The 20,659-nt window shown below is 58.3% G+C and overlaps 7 protein-coding genes across 7 annotated transcripts; 3 read left to right on the top strand and 4 right to left on the bottom strand.

The window, feature by feature from the left end:
- Window positions 1-372: 372 nt before the first annotated feature.
- FA10DRAFT_279676 (hypothetical protein) lies at window positions 373-5,031 on the top strand (the record flags this gene model as incomplete). The annotated part of the gene is made up of 1 exon (XM_025523560.1): window positions 373-5,031. The coding sequence occupies one exon, from the start codon at window positions 373-375 to the stop codon at window positions 5,029-5,031; it is 4,659 nt and encodes a 1,552-aa protein (XP_025377782.1).
- A 472-nt stretch (window positions 5,032-5,503) lies between these two features.
- FA10DRAFT_286282 (hypothetical protein) lies at window positions 5,504-6,412 on the bottom strand (the record flags this gene model as incomplete). Its single annotated transcript, XM_025524063.1, has 4 exons — window positions 5,504-5,544; window positions 5,611-6,001; window positions 6,072-6,334; window positions 6,397-6,412. The coding sequence occupies 4 exons, from the start codon at window positions 6,410-6,412 to the stop codon at window positions 5,504-5,506; spliced, it is 711 nt and encodes a 236-aa protein (XP_025377781.1).
- Window positions 6,413-7,444: 1,032 nt separating this feature from the next.
- FA10DRAFT_279674 (peroxisome membrane protein) lies at window positions 7,445-9,472 on the top strand. The gene is made up of 4 exons (XM_025523559.1): window positions 7,445-7,640; window positions 7,776-7,789; window positions 7,869-8,837; window positions 8,946-9,472. Exons 1-4 carry the CDS (start codon window positions 7,525-7,527, stop codon window positions 9,398-9,400), a joined length of 1,554 nt encoding a protein of 517 aa, XP_025377780.1. The 5' UTR covers window positions 7,445-7,524; the 3' UTR covers window positions 9,401-9,472.
- FA10DRAFT_279673 (L domain-like protein) lies at window positions 9,472-11,133 on the bottom strand (the record flags this gene model as incomplete). The annotated part of the gene is made up of 7 exons (XM_025523558.1): window positions 9,472-9,493; window positions 9,563-9,738; window positions 9,833-10,066; window positions 10,126-10,200; window positions 10,287-10,461; window positions 10,524-10,747; window positions 10,810-11,133. The coding sequence occupies 7 exons, from the start codon at window positions 11,131-11,133 to the stop codon at window positions 9,472-9,474; spliced, it is 1,230 nt and encodes a 409-aa protein (XP_025377779.1).
- A 164-nt stretch (window positions 11,134-11,297) lies between these two features.
- FA10DRAFT_267030 (hypothetical protein) lies at window positions 11,298-12,767 on the top strand. Its single transcript, XM_025521755.1, has one exon. The coding sequence runs from the start codon at window positions 11,359-11,361 to the stop codon at window positions 12,295-12,297; it is 939 nt and encodes a 312-aa protein (XP_025377778.1). The 5' UTR covers window positions 11,298-11,358; the 3' UTR covers window positions 12,298-12,767.
- FA10DRAFT_267029 (DUF1900-domain-containing protein) lies at window positions 12,288-15,923 on the bottom strand. The gene is made up of 3 exons (XM_025521754.1): window positions 13,458-15,923; window positions 12,902-13,383; window positions 12,288-12,821 (listed from the first exon to the last, which is right to left on the bottom strand). Exons 1-3 carry the CDS (start codon window positions 15,826-15,828, stop codon window positions 12,582-12,584), a joined length of 3,093 nt encoding a protein of 1,030 aa, XP_025377777.1. The 5' UTR covers window positions 15,829-15,923; the 3' UTR covers window positions 12,288-12,581.
- Window positions 15,924-16,239: 316 nt separating this feature from the next.
- Window positions 16,240-20,626, bottom strand: FA10DRAFT_301813 (hypothetical protein; the record flags this gene model as incomplete). The annotated part of the gene is made up of 5 exons (XM_025525033.1): window positions 16,240-17,383; window positions 17,461-17,732; window positions 17,801-17,971; window positions 18,083-19,655; window positions 20,256-20,626. 5 exons carry the CDS (start codon window positions 20,624-20,626, stop codon window positions 16,240-16,242), a joined length of 3,531 nt encoding a protein of 1,176 aa, XP_025377776.1.
- Window positions 20,627-20,659: the final 33 nt, after the last annotated feature.

Raw genomic sequence — 20,659 nt, 5'->3', positions numbered from 1 at the left:
TAGGCCCGTGTCCAGCGTAGCTGCGCGTTTTGTGCTTGGAAGAGGGAGAGAGGTTCCTCCCCCAGACTAGTCAGCTGGATTGACGGCTCAGGTGGTCGACGAGGTAGTTGTGGCTTCCATCGATCGCACCCACGTCGATCACCCCTTCCGCCTTCACTCGTTCCGTTTGGCTCCTCGCCCCCGCAGGCTCGGTTCACGACGCGGCGCATCTAGACACCGCTGGCCCTGGCTCCACCCTCTCTGGGCGGGCTGAGAGGCGGGGATTTGGACGGCGTGCAAACGCAAAACACAACCCACGCACAGAGCTGGTCAGCCCATCTGACTGGCACGCTACCGATGCAGACCAACGCGGGCGGCCTCAAGTAGAGCAAAATGACGACGACGACGACCGCCGCTGCAGCTCCCTCGTCGCACGCGGGTCAGGACTTGTCTACCCCACCATCAGGTCCCCAATCGTCGTTGGCGAGGAAAGACAAAGGGGCGGACGCATTCGATGCCGTAGTACAAGCTGCCAACCCCAGCCATCCCAACCATGCGGCCTGGGTAGAGCGGTACGGGGGCAGCCTGCCGCGGAGGACCAAGGCACCAGATGTCTCTGCGTCGACAGAGGCAGGACCAAGTGGCACCTCTACGACCGCGTCTCATGCAAGCGTGAGGCCGAGGGCCAGCACACTGGAATCAAGGACGGAGAATAGGGGCGATAGAAGCGCAGACTTGGCTTCTGTACGTCGCAACGGGCGGACACGAGGACATCTCAACAGCATCACTGCTGGGCCATTGGAATCTGGGGCGAACTCCCCGCTGAGCCGTGAGAAGCAGGGAGCCAAAGGAGGAGGAGGAGGAGGAGGGGGAGGGGGAGGGGGAGGAGAAGGAGGAAAGAAGAGAGAAGAGAATGCAACAGCGGTGGAGGTCAAGATGGGGGACGAAGAGGAAGGCACAAGAAAGCCATCAACAATGGAAGATGGGACAACAACGCCAACTGACAAGACGATGAGGAAGAAGAAGAAAAAGACGAGCAGCGAGAAGAAGGGAAAGGCGAGAGCGGCGCCCCCTCCTATCCCCCCGCCACGAGTCTCTAGCTCAGCATATGCCCAGGAAGCCTCGTGGAGCCCAACCACGGCGTCGATGCCGTCGCCTGCTGCTTCTTCCTTTCTTGGCTCTCACTCGCGTACTCAATCCTCGTCGACGAATGCGCACCAATCATCGGCCTTTCACAGCGCTCAGTCTCACCTGTCGGCCTCTTCTCCTATGTCGACTTCGTTTCCCATGACAGCCCCGTCTCCAAGCGCGGCCACTGCGCCTACGTCGGGTACCGCCTCTTCTTCTTCCGACTCCCCCGCGGCATCGCCTTTTCCAGCTCACCCAAAGTCCCCGGGCAGCGGCAGTTACAAAGGCGCGAGATCGTTGGGAACTCCAACTTCCGTCAATGCTTCACCTCTCCTCGGTCCCCGATTCTCCTCTACCGCACCAGCTGCGGGTGCGGCAACGACGCGCTCTTCTTTCTCGGTGGACTCAACGGCGGGAAAGTCAGTCGACTTTTACCTTCCCAATGATGGATTGCACAAGCGTAGACCCAGCAATGAAGGGCTCGGTGTGATGCGGAAAGGTCTCGACCTCTTTGTCTCGCCATTTCGGGGCAAGGGACGAAGTAACAAAGAGGGCAGCAGCATGGTCCCCTTTACTCACAGCGATCGGATCGCGAGCGGCCAAGAGCAAGATGTTGCCAGACTGGCAAGGAATAGCATCGATATCTCGTCGGTCCCTTCGGGCAAGCCTTCGATTTTGAGGAATGCCGGTCTAGCAGTGCAGCAGCATCAAGCACGTGCCTCTACCACGCAGCGAAGACCGCTCAGCAACATCGAGGACGCCCAAGAGACGGAGATTTCAGCAAACGAGCTCGAAGGCAAGTCCACAGCATTGTACTGCGCCTCTGTCGATGCAAATGTGGCGAGAGGCGAGGAAATCAAGGAGGGGAAAACGATCGTGGAGACGCCGGAGAAAGATGGACAAAGGGGGAAGGGAGAAGCCGAGGGAGGACCTGGAGAAAAGTCGGAGGATGGCGAGGACTTTTTCGATGCGAAAAGCGATGAGGGGGACGAGGGCGACACCGACGAAGATAGAAAGGGCAAGGGCACGGTCACTTCGAGCCGGTCAAGGAAGAAAAGTGTTAAACGGAAGAGCCTCGATTCTCTCAATGCCGCCCGGGCAGCGCGCATGCTGGCAGTCGAGGAGGCCAAGGGGCAGCCTCTCCCGTCTGTGGGAATGCAGTCTGGCCAAGTCGACGTGGATTCTGCCTCGTCATCGGCAGATGAGGAAGTGTTGGCGACACCACCAAAACCGGAATCGCGAGAGACGAATGTAACAGTCGGTACAAGGAAAATGCGTTCGCGGGCGGCGCGAGCGTTGATCTGGGGCGAGAAAGAGGGAGAAGGAGATCAGAGCCAGACTCAACCCTCCTCGATCGCCGCTGGTGACGAAGCTAAGCGTCCAGAGGCTCCCAGCGTCGCTTCCGAGAACATGAATGGCCTTTTACATCAGGCGCCGACGAGCATCGCGCGAGCAACGTCATTGACGAGCCTCAACAACAAGGCGACGGAGACCGAGGAGGGCAGGCGGCAGCTTTTTGACGCCAACACCTACTATATCCCTCCCACTTTTCCAAAATCGAGCTCTGCAACAGGCCATCCGGATCGAGGAGTGCCTTTGCCCAGCACAGACCTCGTCGGCCAGTCTGCGTCGTCAAGGAATCGCTTGGTACCCTCGAGAAGCTCCAGGAGCCTGACGGATGCATCTGTGGCCCCTTCTCCGCCCATACTTGCTCCCGCCGAACCGTGGGCAGAGCAAGGGAGAGCGAGCAAAGGAAAATTGTCTGCTACCAGCGCAGCGACGCCGCCATCATCAAGTGATGGCGCCACGATTCCGCAGCAGATTTTTCCCCAGACGCCCGCTCAGGATTCGGATACAACATCGACAGGTGCGCGATCTTTCGGCCGCTCAGGTGGCCGCTCTTTGACGAGTATGCTGGGCAAGGTACGAAGGGACCGTGTACAGAGCCGTAGCCGAAAGCACCAGGCGTCAAGCTCAGCCACAACGCATGGTAGCGCTCCTGCTACGCCTCAAGACCATAGCAGCAGCATGGGCTACGTGGCAGATACATCGGCGGATTTCAGCACAAGCACATCGACTCCGATAGGTCTCGGTATAGATTCTTTACCTTCGACCTCCTCCTCGACGGGTCCGGGTCCGGGCACTTGGCGCTCTCGCGTCGTTTCCTTGACCTCGAAAAAGCACTTGCAGGAGGGCGGAAGGAAGACTGCATCTCCTGATGTGGAAATGATGCCGACGAGGCCGAGCCTCACCCAAGAAAAGGTGCAAGAAAAGGCGCGGGCCGATGACGGTTGGAAGCGCAACCTTCTCTCAGAGGCTGTCGGGCTCAGCCTTACTTCGGTGCCTGCCGTGAGACCAGGGGAGAATCCAGATTCTCCGCAACGAGATAAGGCTGTGCGACGGGCAGGCGCCCGTCGACTATTTGGGAAGTCGCCATTGCCGCCGTCGATGCCAGTAGCCGATGACGACGAACAAACAAGTGGACGAGCGGAGCATACAATCCGCAAGACGCTGAGTCCAGCGCTCCTTACCAACGCCACCCACGAGGCAGATGAGGTTGCCAGCTTTGTTGGCTCGGAGGCAGCAGAGGAAGAGCGCCTCGTCGAGAAGCAGCAGCGTCGTCTAGAAGGGCAAGTTCGGGAGCCAGATGATGACGGAATTCCTCTCCCAGACGCTACCAATGACATGCCAATGCGCGTCGAGCTTATTCGACCTAGTATCGATGGACAGAGCCCGGCAGCTCTAAACCTGCTCGATCGGGGCCATCGGCAACCGTTGCGCCACGCGCAGTCGCTCGACGGGACAAAGCGAAATTCCTTCTCTCTTCGGCAGCTCCAGGACGCTGTGGACAATCCGAAAGCTGTAAGACGCGCTGCACCACCTCCGAGTCTGGACCTCAACAGTCCACCGAGAAGTAGAGCCCCACTTTCCGCCTTCGATCAAGATGAATGGCTATCTGTCAGCAATGCCTACAACTCCAGTCCACAGACACCGACGACGGCAATGAGCAGCAGCAAAGCCAGCGACGCAAAGGTTTGGACGACCTCTACCCCGGGCCAAGGGCGTCCGAGCCCAGGCAGGACATCATTTGCCCTCGATCGAGATCGCTCGCCCATCATATCACCCATGCTTACAAACGGAGGCCCCGCGTCTTCTTCGTCTTCCTTTACTGAATCGACAAAGTCACCAAGATTGCTGTCCGTTTTTCGCAGAACGAAGCCGGCCAATCATCAGCGTCAGCCTGTGACCGCGGCAACGTCACCATCCCAGCATCTCTACCATCACCAATCTGTTACTCCAGCAGGGACATATCAGAACGGATGCGATGAAGAGGCAGTCGAAGTGCTCTCACCGGCAGGTGACTCGCTTGAGGCGGCGCAAAGGGCGACAAAGATGCTGGCCATTCAGACTGACACGATGGTTCTGACGCCCTCGACAACATCTGAGTTCCTCACGTCGAGCCTGAGCACAGCGCCGCCTTCCTCTCTTCCGCCCAGCCCTCGATTAGCGCACAGTCTACGGTCTCACCGAAATGCAAGTTCGTCCAACGTCAACCTGGACGTCACAGGCTTGGGCGTCAGCGGCGGTGCAAACCCAGAGGCGAACAATCTGACAAATCCCTTGGTACCTGCTGCGTTCGCGCTCGCAAGTAAGAAGGATCACTCTAACACAGCTTCGGTCTCACTGGCGGCCTCGAAAGAAGATTCGACGACGAATTTGACGGCACCGTACACCGACCACGCACCAAATACGCCTGTCTCGCCAGAGATGGATGCATTTGGAAAGATGCTCAAGGCGTCGGCAGAGGCAGATGCAGCTCGTATCAAGGACATTGCGCAAAGAAAGCATCAGCAGCATCGGCAACTGCAGCAACTTGATGCATCTTCGAGACCTCCTGTTGCGCACGAAAAGGACCTCACCTGAGGAAGCCGGGTGCCTCATCCCTCGGGTCTGTCTTGGCGAAGGGAAGGAAAGATCCAGTAGTGTGGTAGGGATGTAACGCTTCTTTCTTTTCCCTATTTTGCTTCTATCATCTCTTTGTCCTGTGCACATCGCTCTGTATACCTTTATTCTTGTCCAACACTCTTGCACACATGCATCGTCGTGTCGGTGCTCCCATTCATTCAATGCTAGCTTCTCTTCGGGGCGCCTTGCCGTCCCTCGTCAACGACGACTTTGTTCGTCTTCGAGTTGTTTCCTCTCACCCGCTTCTTGCGCGTTGCGCAACACCATTGTTTAGCTAAAGTGACATACGATTGAAGATCGGGCCTTGATCAAAGATTGGAAGTGATTTGAGCAGAGTAAAGAATAGAACACAACAGGAAACCTGACAGAGAACCACAGCTGATGAAACAACTGATTAAAAACGGCAAGGGAGGCTGGCCGTCTAATCAAATCAAGAGGTGGCAGCCGCATCCGTTCCCTTCGTGGCATAGTCTGATGGTCAAGGTGAAGAATGTCAGCACGATCTATTTTCGTTGCGAAACACACCGAATTACCCACCCTCCATCTCAGCATCGAGATCCTCGAGGCTCTTCTTGGGCCTCTTCTCCCGACTGCCGCCGGCACCTCCTCCGCGACGAGCGCCACGGCCTCCACGGCCACCGGCAGCTCCACCGCGTTGCCTGCGAGCGGCTGCGGCTGCAGCAACGGGAGCGGCAACAGCGGCGCGCGGCTGAGCAGCAGCAATGGCGGCAGCACGAGACGGGTCGACAACGACTTCGACGCGCATCGAGTTCTTGCCGTCAATGACGCGGTTGTTGTACTGCTTGTACGCCTTTTCGGCGTCAGGGCCCCGCTGAAATTCGACGGTGCATGTGCCCGTAGATTGTCCGTTGGCACGGTAGCTCATGGTGACCTTGCGAAGAGGACCGATGGAGGAGGCGAAAAGGTCCTTGAAAAGGCGCACAGTCATGTGAGAATTAGTGTCTGGATGGAAAAGGACTGACGGCGTGTCGGCCCACCTTGATCTGAGCCTCGTTCACGTCGAGGGGAAGATTGCTGACGATAATCTTTCCAGGAAAGTTGCCGCCGGGGGTACGTCCAGGGATGACTACGGGAGGCCTTTGACGGTTTTGCGCCGCAATTTGAGCGGCAGACTGGGCGGCGTTGCTTCCAAGAGCAGCCGCCTTAGCACCACTGGCACGGCGAGTGCTGCTACCGCGTCGAGCTCCTCCGCGGCCTCCTCGACGGGGCTTGGGGTTCGACTTGATGATCTCATCAAGAGCTGTCATGTTGCAATGCGTGAGATAGTGCCATGCCGATTAGGTGGATTGACGGGAAACTCACGCTTGTCGAGGTTCATAGACTAGGCGAAAGTGAAGCGATGCGGAGGGGGGAGAAAGAGAGAGATGGTGCAAGGTCTTCGGTAAGTAAAAGCTCGTGTCTTTTCACATCAGAGGGTCGAACCGTGCGCGTGGAAAGAAAAGGGTGAAGAGGGGAAGCGGATGCGATGCGATACGGTGCGTTGGCTGGGACTGACGTGGCCGTTCGTTACCATTGCAACCATGAACTGCGGATAGCTCTTGCCTCCCAGCGAAGAGCTCGCTAGCTTGGGTGATGCTATGCCATCTCACAGCACATCGCCGCTTGTTTCGAATAGATGCCACGGGAAAGGTCATGTTCGCACGTGTGTGCAGACATGGCGAACGGCTGTTGAGCGACCCAGTGCCTTAAGTCCCGGGACTTTCTCTTCTCATCGTGACGGACCGACCAAAGCAGTCCAAGGATGCGATGATCGCGATGGAAGGCGGCGCAGCCATCAGACGCTCTCACTGGAGGCGCTCTTACTGGCGACAGCAATGACTTGCAGAAGCCGCACGCGCAGACGGATCAGATCCTTCGCTGCTTTGCACGAATGCAGGATGCATGCTGTAACGATAGCACGAGGTCGTCTCGTAGCTACCTGCGCGCACTGCACCGCATCGCATCGCTTCGACCAATGTAGAGCGACTTGGGTGCAATGGAGGGGGAGAGATAACAACGAGACGAGATGCTAACCATTTTTGGAGATAGGTTTGAGAACGGCTGGTCTCAGTGGCGGTGCGTAGAGAGATGACGGAGGAGGAATATGTTGTGGCTGTCCGAGGGTTGACGGCAACTAGAGAATTTCCTGCTCGGCAGCTTCGAAGCGATGGATGTCGAGTCTGTAACGCTGAAGTCTGGGCTGGAGTGCGACAAGGAGCACTGTGACTGAGCGAAAGATAGGTGATGTGAAGAGACTGAGACGCGAAATGCTCCAGCGAGGAAGGCAGCTCATCCGTGAAATGCCACGTGGTTTTTCAAAAGAGCCGTCCGGCGTGACGGCCTTTTGGGGCCGGTGGTTGTGCTTAGATCAGGATCACCATTGCCAGCTCGTCCAACGGCTGCCGCAGGTTCGAGATCTGGGACGCCATCCGGACTTGCTCTTCGGCAAAGATGCTCAGGTCCTACGAGAATTTCTTGCTTCACAATGCGAGCCAGATCACGGCTGTTGAGAGCTCGCTGAGGAGCATCACCTACTTTCTTCCTGGCCGCTTTCCCGATTCCGAGCTGTGAGTGTGGGGAAACATCACCGTGGTATAGGCCTATCCAATCAACTCACACCCGAACCAACCCCCTCTCCCCCCCTTCCTCTCTCTCTACCTCTCCCCCCTTCGTTTTCTTACCTTCATTCCACGGCTTTTTAGAGCGGGAGAAGCGAGTGAGTGTTGTCCGGTGTGCTACAAGACATTCTCTCGAACGCTGACACTGATCTCTCTGTCTTCGGATGCTCTCTTCAGTCTACTCCGCATTGAACCTGCTAGGTCTGTACCACGATTCTATTCTCGTTCGACTTCTCTCGCCACATTCGGTACCTCGCGGGCTCAACGGTCATCGATCCAGCCCTCGTGCTCTGCAGCAGCAGCAAGAAGCACAGGCTTCGTCTTTAGCATCCGCCTCGTCGTCTGCGTACCCTGCGCCACCGGCGACGTACACGCGGCATCAGCACACGCCTTCCCCCCACGCGCGCTACACGCATCACTTTTCCGACGCGAGTCCAACCTACAATGTTCTCGCCCGGGCCCTCGTCATTCTCGGCTATACGGAGCTGCTGGCCGAGATGGTTGCGCGGCGCAAGCTGGGCCAGAAACGTGCCTGGGATGTCGTTGCTGGCATCGAGTCGGTCAAGGTGGCGCTCCGGTTGGCATTGCTCCACATCACAGGAAAGAGGCAGACGATTCAACCGCCGATTCCAGAGAGAGAAGTGGACCCTGCGATGCTCGAGGAAGAACGGAGAGCGACAATGGAAAAGGCTGCAGCACAGGCCGGTCTAGAGGGCTCGCCTCTAGCGACTGCCGTAGGGTCGACAGCAGGAGGAGAGTCGATGGCTGATTCTTGGACGGGATTGCGGACAGGCTACACGAGGCCCACTCTACAGTCGCTTCGGGCCAAGTCGCAGCAGGGAAGTCTCACGCCGCCGCTGCCTTCTTCCACGCGCAGACATCCTCGGCACCCGCTTGCCTCGGCGGCTTCTGACCCCTCGCGTCGGCTCTCGTCGCACCCGACGTCGTCTGTCGATTCGGCCTCTGGGTCCGACTCGGACGAGACGCTGGTGGATTCGTGGACGGAAAAGCAGGTCAACGAGTATCTGCTCAGCCGGACGCTCACACCGACCGACGTGAAGAAGCCAGAGGATCTCGTACGTCCACTACGAAACGCCATGGGCCAGGCTGCGGAGCTCGTCTGGATCCTGAGGCCGCTGCTTTATAGTGAGTCGATTTCATCTTCTTTTCCCTCTTGTCCGGCCAGATGGCAAGGCAGGCAGGATGGCACGATAAGGGATATTTTTTTGCTGACAAGTGCAAACGCCACACAAGTCCTCGCGCTGAGAAGATGGGGTCGCAAGCACAAGGCGCCATTCGTCCTCTCCTTCGTCCTCGAGTACCTCGCGAGGGTGTTGCGCGTCCGGTCGCTCTCCTCTGGCCTTGGCCCATCCAGCAATGGCGGTGGCATGTCGAGCAATCCGCTGATGATGCTCCTCATGGGCGAGAACCCGCTGCTGTCGCTCGTCGGCGGCCTCATGGGCACTGGTGCCGGCGGCCCAAGGGAGTCGCGACCAGTCAGCGAGGTGGAAAAGATGGAGTGGGAGAAGCGCGATCGAGCCTTTTGGTGGTACCTCCTCCGAGGCCCTCTCTGGGAGGGATGGACAAGACCCAAGCTCGAGGGTCTCGCCACCGCGACGGAAAACAGGCCATTGCTGGGAATCGTCGGAGGCATCATCAAGGACTACCTCCCGCTGGTCGACGAGTACTACTACTATTCAGCGACATGACCAGGCTCTTACGCCATTTGTCAATAAAAGGCGAGGAAAGAATGAAGCATGAATGCATTGTATTACTGCCACTACATTGCCTGCTTTACGAAGCTGTGCCCGATGTTGTTGTTAGACACAATCAAAGGAAGCCGAAAGGGAAGAGGGACGAGGGGAACTCACGTTGCATCAATTTGCGAAATCTGAGGAAGAGCCAGCATCAGCTTGCGTCGATAGGCTGCTCCTTCGCTACGCTGGACCGGGTTACCCTCGAGGTAGACTGTGTTGAGCTTCGGACACTTGTTCGGACCAAGTTGATCGTCGATGGATTGAATCGTTGTGATTGCATTGTCATTTGCCTGGTGACAATCAGCCAATCCTCTCGGTCAGCTTTGCAGCTCAAAAGTCCAGGCAGGTCGAAGTGACGGTGACCAAGAGGTTGTCAGCACATACCCAGAATTCCTCGAGTACGCTCAGATGGCTTACGCCCTTGATCTCCTCAATTCGGTTGGCGCCCACGTCAAGCGTCGTCAGCCTGGCGTTGCTCTCCAGGCCTTCAAGAGCCTGCAGGCCATTGTGAGAGAGGTAGAGCTCTTCGAGATTGGTCAGCGCCTCCAGTCCCTCAATCTTCGTCAGCCGGTTTGACTGTATCGAAAGAATTCGAAGCGATTTCAACGACGAGAGATTCTTTGAAGAGGATCAGCAGCGGCTTGAGCGACTTTGCAGATGGGGCGTGAACGACTCACTTCTAACTTGGTGATTTTGTTCTTGCCGACCCAAAGCTCCTCTAGTTTAGTGAGATGACCGATATGCTCGAGAGACTGCCAAAAAAGTTAGGAGGGAGACGTCCTCCGGTTAGCGACACGAAAGGCAGAAGCTTTGACGGACCGAGAGGATCAAGTCGCACCCTTAGCTTGTTGCCGCCCAGCTCGAGGCTGCGGAGGTTGACACCAATAGGCCCAGTCAAATCGTCTGCCCTCACGCGGGAGATCTTGTTCTGAACAAAGTAGAGAGTGTGCACGTTGGCGAGGTGGTTTAGGTGGGAGATGTGACGGATGGAATTGAACGAGTAGTCGAGCGACCTGGATGCGGGCCCACAAGAGCGTCAGTTTTTGGTCGTGACATGGCCACAGAGACCACCCACTCGAGATTTGAACAGGCCTTGAGGACCTCGCCATACGTCTTTTCAAGCCCATTGTCATACAGGTCCAGCTCCTTGAGCGCATTCAGCTGGCCAACGTCATACTCGGTTATCTTTGAGATTTCATTCTGCCGCATCGATAGCCGCTCGAGTGACTTTGAGAACTTCGACCATGGAAGTCTCCGAAGTGCCTTGGTAGTAAGCCGGAGGTGGGTCAAGTCGATAGTCTGTCGCGACAATAGTGGGCGTCAGCGGTACGGCTTGGTGACAGAACGAGGCAGGCACTCACGTCTTCATCCTCTGGGAAATTGGCAAGAAGGTCCTCCTCCTCGGCCTCTTCTCTCCCATTCTGCCTTGCCTCTGCTCCCTCCCGTCCTTCCTCTCCGTCTTCCTCGTCTCTTTCATCCTCTTCCCCTTCATCCTCCTCCGCATCCTCGTCGTCATCTCCGCTGTCCTCGTCTCTCTCCTCTGCCTTTCTTCCGCCAAAGGGCAGCGGCGGGGGCGCGCCAACGACCTGGACCTGTTTCTTTGGCTTTTCACCGCCAATTGTTTGGCTCGACGACGTCGAGGCTTCAGGACCCTCTCCTCCCGAGCCTGGCTCTTGCACCGACATCTTCAGCACCTTGTCGCCCTTTGCGCAAGGCCTGCCCAGAAACAAAAGCCTGAGGAGGAGCAAGCTTGCGCCTTCTCGGCCGATGCGCGTGCTTTTCTGTCGCGCGCGCGCATGGGCCACCTCAACTTGAGATGCAGGGTCTAAAGCAGCAGCAGCAGCAGCAGCAGCAATAGCAATAGCAGCAGTGGGCACAGCTAGTCTGACCAATCTGCTGCTGGCTTCTTGATGGCGCTTCGGCGCTACCTCTCGCAGACGATGACAACCTCCGCGCGCAACCACGCCGATCGAGGTCGGCCTAGAGCCCCCCCTGGCGGATCGTCGGAACCATACGTCTGCGTCGTCGCCCTCCTCGTGCGCGCTCAGCCCACACGCCCCCCACTCCCTTCTTCCTCTTCACCCTCTCTTCCTTCTTCGCCGCATACGACGCTACAGAAGCAATTGGAGGCAATCCAGGCGATTCGCACAAAGCACGACGCGGCGTACGTGCGCTGGGAGCCACACTTGACACTTTTGCCTCCCTTCATTGTGCCTTTCATCTCCGTTGCGGCGGCGGCGACGACGACGACGACGACGACGACGAAGATTGCAGCAGGAGCGGAGGCAGAGGAAGAAGCGGAAGCAGGCGAGACGGAGAGTGTAAAGGACAACGATGGGAAAGCGGGGAACCAGGAACCACACCGCACGCTCCTAGAGCTCAGTAAACGCATCGCTCAGGTCCTCGAAGAGTTTGACAGCGATGCCGTCACTGGAAAGCGAGAAAGAACGGATCTGGAGCTGGATCAAGCCGGCTCCTTTCCACTCAGGTACCATCACTCGGTCCATCTCTGCCCCTCACCGTCAGCGACGGGCCGCCAGACCCTCCGATCGATCCAGTCCGCGCTCGAGGCGGCGCTGCCAGAAACGGTGACCCATGCTCGCGGATCTCGGAAGCGCAAGAAGAAAGGGACAAGCGACGACTACAAGCCACATCTGACAATTGGACAAGCACAAGGAAGAGATGAGCTCGACGCGCTCAAAGCACTCGGCCGCCAGGTCCTGTCCGCAGATGGCGGGTGCGTCAGAGTGCCCATGGACCGCATACAGCTCATGTGCAAGCCCGTCAGTCGCAGCGGCCCGTATGACATCTTCCGTGAATTCGCCATCTGGCCAAGCTCGAGAAAGTGACTTTCCATTCGTGGTCCAAATGTCTGTGTCTACATCAAAATAATCCCTCTGTAATCAGAGACGATTCACACCAATTAATCGCTATCTCCCCAGTCGTCGTCATCAGGTGCCCTCCTCGCACCCTCTGAGTCAAAGACATCCTTGGCTCCCTCGTCGTTCTTCTTTGCCCTCTCAAATACCTCATCGAGTGCCTCCTGCTCGCGCTCTTCGGCCGTCTTTTCCCTCGAAACCGGTCCTTTGGGCAGCTTCGACTGGCGCAAAGAGGCCGGCGGTGCTTGTGAAACTTAACAGGAGGGGAAGGCAAAAAAAATCTTCGTCAGCTCATGCTCTCGCTCTCGCCTGCGTTCTGCCCTGAGGACGATAGACTGACGTGGAATCATGCCATCCGGCTTGATGGAGACTCGCGGATGTAATCCAGACCCACCGACCCCGCCGTCATCGCCTCTAAGCCACTCTGTCGTCGAGAGGAGCGGCTGCCTCTGCAGCCTCGTCGGCGGGAACACATCGTCTTGGAAGAACTCGGGCTGCAATCGGACAGATCGAGAACAGGATATTTAGTCGGAAAAGGAAAGTCAATTAGATAAGAAGAAGCAGGAAGACTCACTCGCGACCTTGTGATCTTCCAGCCGACGCGCTGGGCTTCGGTCCTGCAGAGGCGTATTGACGTGGCGACCTCGACGGCCTTTACGTCGACACTGTCCTTTCCCAGCCAGGCCAGCCCGAGCTGTGCCTCTCCGTGCTGAAACTGAGGCAGCTGCAACCACGTCTGCTGCTGACCTGCTGCCACCGCCAAGCCTGCGCGATTGCTGCGCTGCTGCTGCTGCTGCTGCTGATCAGGATGGATCTCATAGGCATGCACGATCCGCTCGCCCTTGCTCCACAAGTAGAGGATGCTGGTGTCGACATCCCAGTGCGGGAACAGTAGCGCGGGCGAGACGTCCAACGGGCACCTGGACACCTCGGACAGCGAGGCGCTCGAGAGAAAGTCGATGGCGAACAGCTTGAGCTGGCGCGACGAGCCCTGGCCGTGGCCGACGGTGACGATGTGGTTGCCATCGAGCCAGACGATGCGGAACGATCGGGGGCCTGAGCACCTCGCCATCTCAGCAATCATTCATGATACGTAATGAGAAGAACGGTCGAGGAAGATAAATACTCACTGTCATGTGCCGGCGCCTGGCCAAACACCCTGATTTGACCATCGGGCACCCGAACATCGATGAGGTACAGTTTGCGATCCTTGCCTGCGAGCGCCAATACGCTCCCGTCGGGGCTCCACTCTGCCCCAAAGAGGCCGGCGGTGGCCACCAATTCCTCTGTGCTCTTGACGGACGAGAGGATCTGCTCGCCTTCAAAGTCGACGAGGTAGATGAGTGGCGAGCCGATGTGATCCGACGAGGCAACGACGACAGCAACGAGGCCCTTTACGTTGGGGTGCACAGCCAGCTGCAGCACTCGGGTCGCCGAGCCAGGCAACTTGACGGTGCGCTCTGGCTTCTCGACGGTGATACCGCCTTCGGTCTGCTCCTTTTCGTCCTTGTCGACCGTCGAAGGCACCTTCCATGCCCTCAGGTTGCCGTCGGCGGCGCTTGTGTACACCATGGCGTCGTCAAAGGGATCGGTGGCAAAATCGCCAAGAGCGGCACCGTGGACGAAGCAGGGAAGATGCACGGACACCCTGCCCGTCTTGGACAGTGGAAAGATGGCCAGCCTTCCACCTGGTCCAGAGATGGGGACGAAAAAGTGCTTTGGACTGGCGGCCAGCATGCGCGCATCAGCAGACCTCGACACATCGACGGCAGTCAGGTTTTGGTATGCCGGCACGAGGGGCGTGCCCCCGGCGAGAAAGCGGCGGGACCACTGCTGCGAGGATGCCGTCGGCTTTTCGTCCTGCTGCATCTTCGGTGGACGGATGACAGATGTCGCTGCTGGGACTGCTGGAGCAGCAGCAGCAGCAGCAGCAGCAGTAGCCTCGGTTGTCCCTAGTGCCGGCTTGGCCACCGGTGGTACCTTGTAGTCAAGCGAGGGACCTGTTGCAGGAGCCGCAATGGCCGCGACTGCCGTCGCCTCCGGCTGCTTCGCCTTGGAAGGGTTTGTTGGCGCTGCACCACCTGCTGTGCTGGAGTCGTTGCTCGTCGTTGCCGACGGCGCGGCAGACAAAGGAGCAGAGTCCTTGGCCGTCGTGGCCAAGCTGGCCTCGTCTTTGCTCCTCGTCGCTGGATCGAGGGACAGGGTCGCCAGAGGCTTGCCTATCCCATCTACCCAGCTCGTGCCAGCGTTTCTCCTCCCACTCCCAGGACCTCTCCAGACCGTCTCTGGGTAGAGATCCTGGTGGAAGTCGATGTACTGCCGCCTGGGCACCCGCACGCTGACGGGAACAACGCTGTCTGAGCTTGCGGCGCTTCCCGTCGAGGAGTAGCTGCACACGACGAGCCTCGCCACCTCTCCGCACGTCGTGTCATACCTCGACGGAGCACAGACGGCGGCCGATCCGGTGGGGACGACGTCGAGGAGCGAAAAGTGACCCTCGGCAAAGGCATTGGGCCCGCCCTGGTCAGTCGAGCCGACATCGATCCAGCGCATACTGGCATCGCCCCGTGAGACGAGGTAGACGAGCCCACGGTCCCGCTCGACGTACGGCTCCAAGGGCGCAGTCGACACGTCCAAGCTCGTCCGCTTGCGCGCCACGGCCACATCCCTCGTATCCCATACGGCCACCTCGCGCTGCCGCATGGCACCGAATCCAGTCGTGAGAAGCAAGTGGGCCGACTGAACAGAGACAAAGGCGACGCGGGTCGGCTTGAGCTTGGAAGCATGGTGCGGTGCAAACGACGCCGTGCACTGGCACTGGCCCGACGCGAGGTCCCAGAGCCTGAGCTGACCATCCTTAGATGCCGTTGCCAGGGTCCTGCCATCGGTGCTCCAGTCGAAACTCCAGAGGCCTGCGCTTCCATTGTCTAGCTTCGCGACGCATGTTCCCTGCTCTACGTCCCAGATTCTGACGGTGCCATGCGATGGCGAGGCCGTGGCCAGCACGCCGTCGACGGCGGGACAGAAGCGGACCATGCCCACGTCCTCGTCGGCTCTGAATTTCTTCAGATTCCTGACTTCGAACTTCCCATCATGTGTCCCATTTGGCAGCCCCACGATGCGATCGACGATGACCTCCCCCGTCGAGCCAGATGCGACCGTGGCTAGTACAAAGTCGTCGTCGCTGTTGTTGCCCTGGAACGCGCCCACATCAAAGTCGACGACGTGAACGCCGACATCGATGCCCGGCGGCCGCTTTGCAAATTTGCCAAAGCCAGCCTCGGACAGGACGGCAAAGCTTCCCGGCGAGGCAGACGTCTTGATAATGACGTGGCCCGAGTGCGGCGCCACGGCCACTTTCTTCGTCGACGAATGCTCGGCGGACGACGAGGCGGCCGCGGGCACCGACAGGCCCAGCTCCGAGTAGCGCGCGTCGGCCTTGGACACGGTCAGTGTCGCATTGCGGTACCGCGACACCTGCGAGAAGCGTGACGGCGGCATTCTTGAGGCTTGCAAGAGTGATACTCGCTCGTCAGAGGGAGAAAGGGGAAAAGGAAGAAGAACCAAGACGTGAGTTGGCGTTGGTTGTCCTTGTGGAGGACCAAGAAGATTGGACGCCAGCCAGCTCGCACGCGCCATGCTATCGCAGTGGCTGGAAAAAAAATCCCAAGATACAGTACATCGTCGGGAATAGTCATGGCACAAAGACGATAACTTCTCACTTCGCTGGTAAAATGTAAATTGTGGGTGAGGTATACACATGTCTGTCGCTAAGATCAATGGTGACGATGTCGTGGTGAGGGACACCGGAGGAGATTAGGATATATATACGACATTATAGAGGCAGGGAGCTGACTAAAAAAAGAGGAGGAGGGAAGGAGAAAGAGTAAAGGAGCCAAGAGGAGCCGATTACTAGGCCTTGCTGCGAAGCGGTTTCCTGGCCGTGAAGCCGGCAGATCGACGGATGGCGAGGAGCTGCGTGGTGCCGCCCTCGTCATCCTGCGAAGACTCCTGGCGGGGCATCGGAGGTTGTTCCAACACCGTCGCGGGAAAGACACCATCCTGCGGCGGCATCGACTTGGACCTCCTCGGCTCGGCCGATGTCATTGCCAACGGAGGCTGACGTCTCGACGGCCGTTGTCCCCGCTCAATTTTCTGGGAGGCGAGCTTAGACAAGGAGCTCGACTTGTCTCCGCTCTCGACTTTCGCGTTGGCATCCTCGCTGCCGACAACTGTCGCGAGGGAATCGTTACTCCTCTTGGATCCTCGGTCTGTGGCGCTCCTCGCTCGCTCCTCGTCTTGGCGACTCTTGGTCTGCAGGAGGGGCGACATGGGAGAGGACGAGGAAGGAGGCGAAGGACGGTGAAGAGAAGAGGTAGACGTGGGCGATGGAGAGGACGAGCCGCTCGAGCTGGGCGAAGGCGAGCGATGAGTGTCGAGCGACAGCGACGGCTTCACACCGTCGCCGAGGTGCACTTGGTTCCTGTTGCTCTCCCTGGCCCCTTTATCTGGACCCATCGTCACGCTCGCTCCGTCCTTTATGTCGAGGGACGACTTCAAGAGACAGCCCCAGTCCGCTCGGTGCGTCATGTCGGCCACCCAGTCGTCGACGGCCTTGAAGAACTGCCACTGATGTTCCCATCCAAATCGCGCTGCGCCTCCGCCCGCTCCGACTTGCGATGCATTGTCCCGCTCAAGTTCTTCCCAGATCAGGGTGCGACTCTCGCTGATCTTGGTCGTCTCGCTCGTCAAAATCGAGGCCCGGTAGACGTCGTAGTTGGACAAATTGATTGGGTGTGGCTCGAGCGGCGCCCCGATCTGCTCTCGACTCGTGTAGTGGGCGTCATCCAGCTGACCCTGGGCTTCCCTCACACTGGTGCGGGGCTTTGCCTTACCCTCGACTGCTTGTCGACGCCGCCGATCATTCACCAGGTCGCGGTGGTAGGATGAGTGGGCAAAGATGGGAAAGTTGCGCGGGTTGCTCTGCTTGAATTCCTCGAGTTCCTGATTCATGAGATTGAAGGGCACGAGCGAGACCGGCCTCAGGCTAATGAAGCTGATGATGTTTCGCTTCTGTCAGCTCTCGGTCTGCAGTATGCAGCCCCTGCCGCTTCTTCTAAGACCAGGCCTCACCGCTTCTGCATCACTCTTTCGCATGCCTTTCCCACTCTATCATGTGGGCCCGGCGCAGCCTTTGCAAGCCTCAGCATCATGGTCTCGCTCGAGTTGTTGAAGCCCTTCTTGGTATCATACCGCCCATTGATGAGGTTCTGCACATCCAGAGACGCCACCTCCCGGGGACTGCCAGAAAAGGACCAGTCGGTCTCCAGGATCTCGATGCGACCACCGGGGGCGACGACACGCGTGAATTCGCTAAAGACAAAGTCCCACTTGTCCTCGGGCACCTAGTACGCCGGCTCGTCATTAGCAAGGCATCTTCTCGCTCCCACTTGTAATAACAGGGGCTACTTACGCCATGGTTGAGAAAGCGGCAGTGGACAAAGTCAAATGACTCGTCCGGGAATGGCAAGCCCTCCAGGACGTTTGCGACGACCCACGATATCCTAGACTTGATTCCCTCGTCTCGGATTGTCCGAAGCGGTGTCTGGACCGGAACAAGGTCGAGTCCGATGAACTCTGCTTCCTGTTTGGACGATGGGGAAGAAAGCGGTGGAAAGGTGGTGAGTAGCTAGCTTAGTGGCAACGTGCAGGGCCAAGTGGGCCAGATGGACCTGGTGGTAGCAGGGCAACTCACAGGCCACTGCTTTGCAGCATCGAGGCACCAGGCTCCCGAACCAGTCGCAACATCAAGGACACTCTTGGGCGGGGCCTTTGGCCATGTCGTCGTGCCGAGTCCAAGGATGCTGCTCATCGTCTGGTAGTGGAGCTGCTCGGCCATCTCCGTCTCGAAGCCGTGCGACCACCAGTAGGGCGCCGTCTTGGCATCGTAAGCGTGGAATCTGATCTTCCTCAACCGTCCACCATGCTGCGCCTCTCTTTGTGTTCTGTAGACAAAATAGTCCTGCAGCTTCCAGGAATTGTCATCCTTGACCCTACTTTTTCCCTTTTTCCCTTGATCATCCTCTGCGCCCAAGCTGTGAGGCTGTCGCTGTGTCGAGGATGGCTGCTGCTGCTGCTGCTGCTGCTGATCAAGCAAGGAGGGAGAAGAGGGAAATTGTGGCCTCGACACGTCGCTACTGCTCCTGGTACGGCCGCTTGCTTGCGCCAAACGCTGCGCACTCGAACCAGACTCCTTGATGGGATTGAACGACTGCATGAGCCCCAGTGGGGGTTTCTTCGCTTTTGTGGGCTGTATCGGCACTGAAGTAGAGGAAGGGGCAGAGGCAGAGGGAAGCGAAGAGGAGGAGCCATCGGATCTGATCGAAGCAGGCCGCCTGACCACGGCGCCCGAGCCGCTTCGATTTGGAGGGGGCGTGCAGAGGTAGTATCCATCGCAGTACTGGGCCTTGGACCGCTTCCTTCTTCGCAGGGCCGTCTCCCTTGCATCGCGACGCTGGGCTGTCGTCAGCGAGGCAGAGTGCGAGGGAGCGGCAAGTGACGAGGTCCTTCTCCGGCTGCCCTCGCGCTCTCCTCCTCGGCCTGCACGCTCTTCCTCCTTCTCCCGTTCGTGCTCCTCCTCTTCCTCGTCCTCATCCTCTTCTTCCTCTTCCCCTCCTATATCTCCTTCTTCCTCTTTCTCCTTCTCACCCATCCTTTTTGAGCTCGATGCCACCAGGCCTAAGCGCACCGCCAGGGGCTGCCCGCCTTCAACGGAGCGTGAGCGTGGCGTGAGCTGCAAAGAGGGAGGGAGAGGAGATGTGCTTGAGGCCTCTCTCCCCTGTTTGCCAAAGTCGATGGTACCTCGTCCGACCCTCCTGAGGCTTCTGTCTGGCCCATGGAGGTCCACTGCCACGTCTGCAGTGCTCTTTGGCTCCTGCAGCATGACACTGTCGGCGCGCTCCTCGCCCCTTCTGGGCGTGATGACGTTTACAGGTTGATGACTTTCTCCAGCAAGAAGACAAAGATGGTCTGCCAGAAGCGGGGAAACATCCGCGGTTTCCTCGTCTTCGGGGCGGTTCAGTGTATGTCCAGTCTCGTGCCGTCTTCGTTGAGGTCGAGAGTGCGAAAATGACGACGACGCGGAGGACAGGGAAGAGGAAAAGGAGCAAACAGATGACCGGCGGGTCGCGTAGCCCGCCTGCAATGCGCGCAAGGACGCGTCGTCGCAGTGGTAATGATGCTGGCCGCCCGGCCTCTCTACGCTTGTCGACGCTGACGACTCCCAATTCGTAGGTGCAGAAGAAGCAGCGGGAGAATAGTGATGTGGGCTGTGAGAAGAACGAGGAAAGATTCCCCTGCTGCAGCTGCTGCTGCTAATCGGAAAAGTCGCGTCCCGGTCTCTGTCGTCGCTCGTTAGCGCAATCGCATTTGACTTTGTCTGGGACCTGCCTATTATTGTCGCACTTCGACTCGCTGCTTGACAGGAGTAGTAAGCCCTGTCATCGTAATATCTGAGTTGAGAGGCGGCGTCGGATGACAGTGATGGCGTTGGTGACAATGACCGTATTGACGATCGTGATGGATGAGAAGACCTAAAAAAGCTTCGCCGTCTTGTGCTCTGCCCTACAAACTGTTCATTCGCTTCATTGAGATACTCGACCAAGTCTTCGTCACGGTCCTCAGACTGCATCTTTGACTCGCTCAGAGTGGACAGGAGGCTGACAACCCTGTTGTGATGGCGGTTTATCGTGAATACTCCTGGTGCTTGCTGCACTGCTAATTCCCGTCGTTGGTCTTTCGCTGGCGTGGCTGACACATGCTGCCTTTCGACGTCTGTTTGTCGAGGCTCTGCGCCTCTTTGAAAATATCCAGGTGAACTGCCAATCTCGGAAAAGGAGGCCCGACGGGGTCCAACGGCACCGCTGCACCCGTTTCCGCTGCCGTCCTCCGTCTTTCTGCCGTGACGCGCAACAAAGAGGTTGCCGCGCTCCACCCCGACTGACTCTGCCGTCTTGGGCCTCCTCCTGAGCGCCTGCGTTGCCACTGACAAGATGGACCTGGGACGGCCCTGGGCAGCTGGCATCTCATCGATTCTACTCTCTCCAAGCTTGTTACCTTTCTCAGAAATTGACGGCGATGACGATGACGACGATGACGACGACGACGACGACGACGACGACGACGCGGCCGACGGGGAAAAGAGACCAGAATGGGAGACCAAGGGCTGAGAGGCAGTCCATGCGACCAAGTCCTGAGACCTCTCTTGGCTTTGGAGTCGCGGAGCCAGCTCTTCCTTCATTCTCTGTCGCTGTGCCCCTTGGATTTTCTTGGT

The sequence above is a fragment of the Acaromyces ingoldii genome (assembly GCF_003144295.1).
Source record: "Acaromyces ingoldii strain MCA 4198 unplaced genomic scaffold FA10scaffold_3, whole genome shotgun sequence".
Taxonomy (NCBI): Eukaryota; Fungi; Basidiomycota; class Exobasidiomycetes; order Exobasidiales; family Cryptobasidiaceae; genus Acaromyces; species Acaromyces ingoldii.
Note: the sequence above shows the minus strand (reverse complement) of the source record. Positions and strands in the feature narration are given on the sequence as shown.

Coding starts and splice junctions, on each gene's coding strand:
- FA10DRAFT_267030 (XM_025521755.1), top strand. CDS start 11,359: ATGGCGCTTCGGCGCTACCTCTCGCAGACGATGACAACCTCCGCGCGC.
- FA10DRAFT_279674 (XM_025523559.1), top strand. CDS start 7,525: ATGCTCAGGTCCTACGAGAATTTCTTGCTTCACAATGCGAGCCAGATC. Junction 8,838..8,945: donor CCTGAGGCCGCTGCTTTATA/GTGAGTCGATTT, acceptor ACGCCACACAAG/TCCTCGCGCTGAGAAGATGG.
- FA10DRAFT_267029 (XM_025521754.1), bottom strand. CDS start 15,828: ATGCCGCCGTCACGCTTCTCGCAGGTGTCGCGGTACCGCAATGCGACA. Junction 13,384..13,457: donor CCAGGCGCCGGCACATGACA/GTGAGTATTTAT, acceptor CGAGGTGCTCAG/GCCCCCGATCGTTCCGCATC. Junction 12,822..12,901: donor GGAAGATCACAAGGTCGCGA/GTGAGTCTTCCT, acceptor GTCCGATTGCAG/CCCGAGTTCTTCCAAGACGA.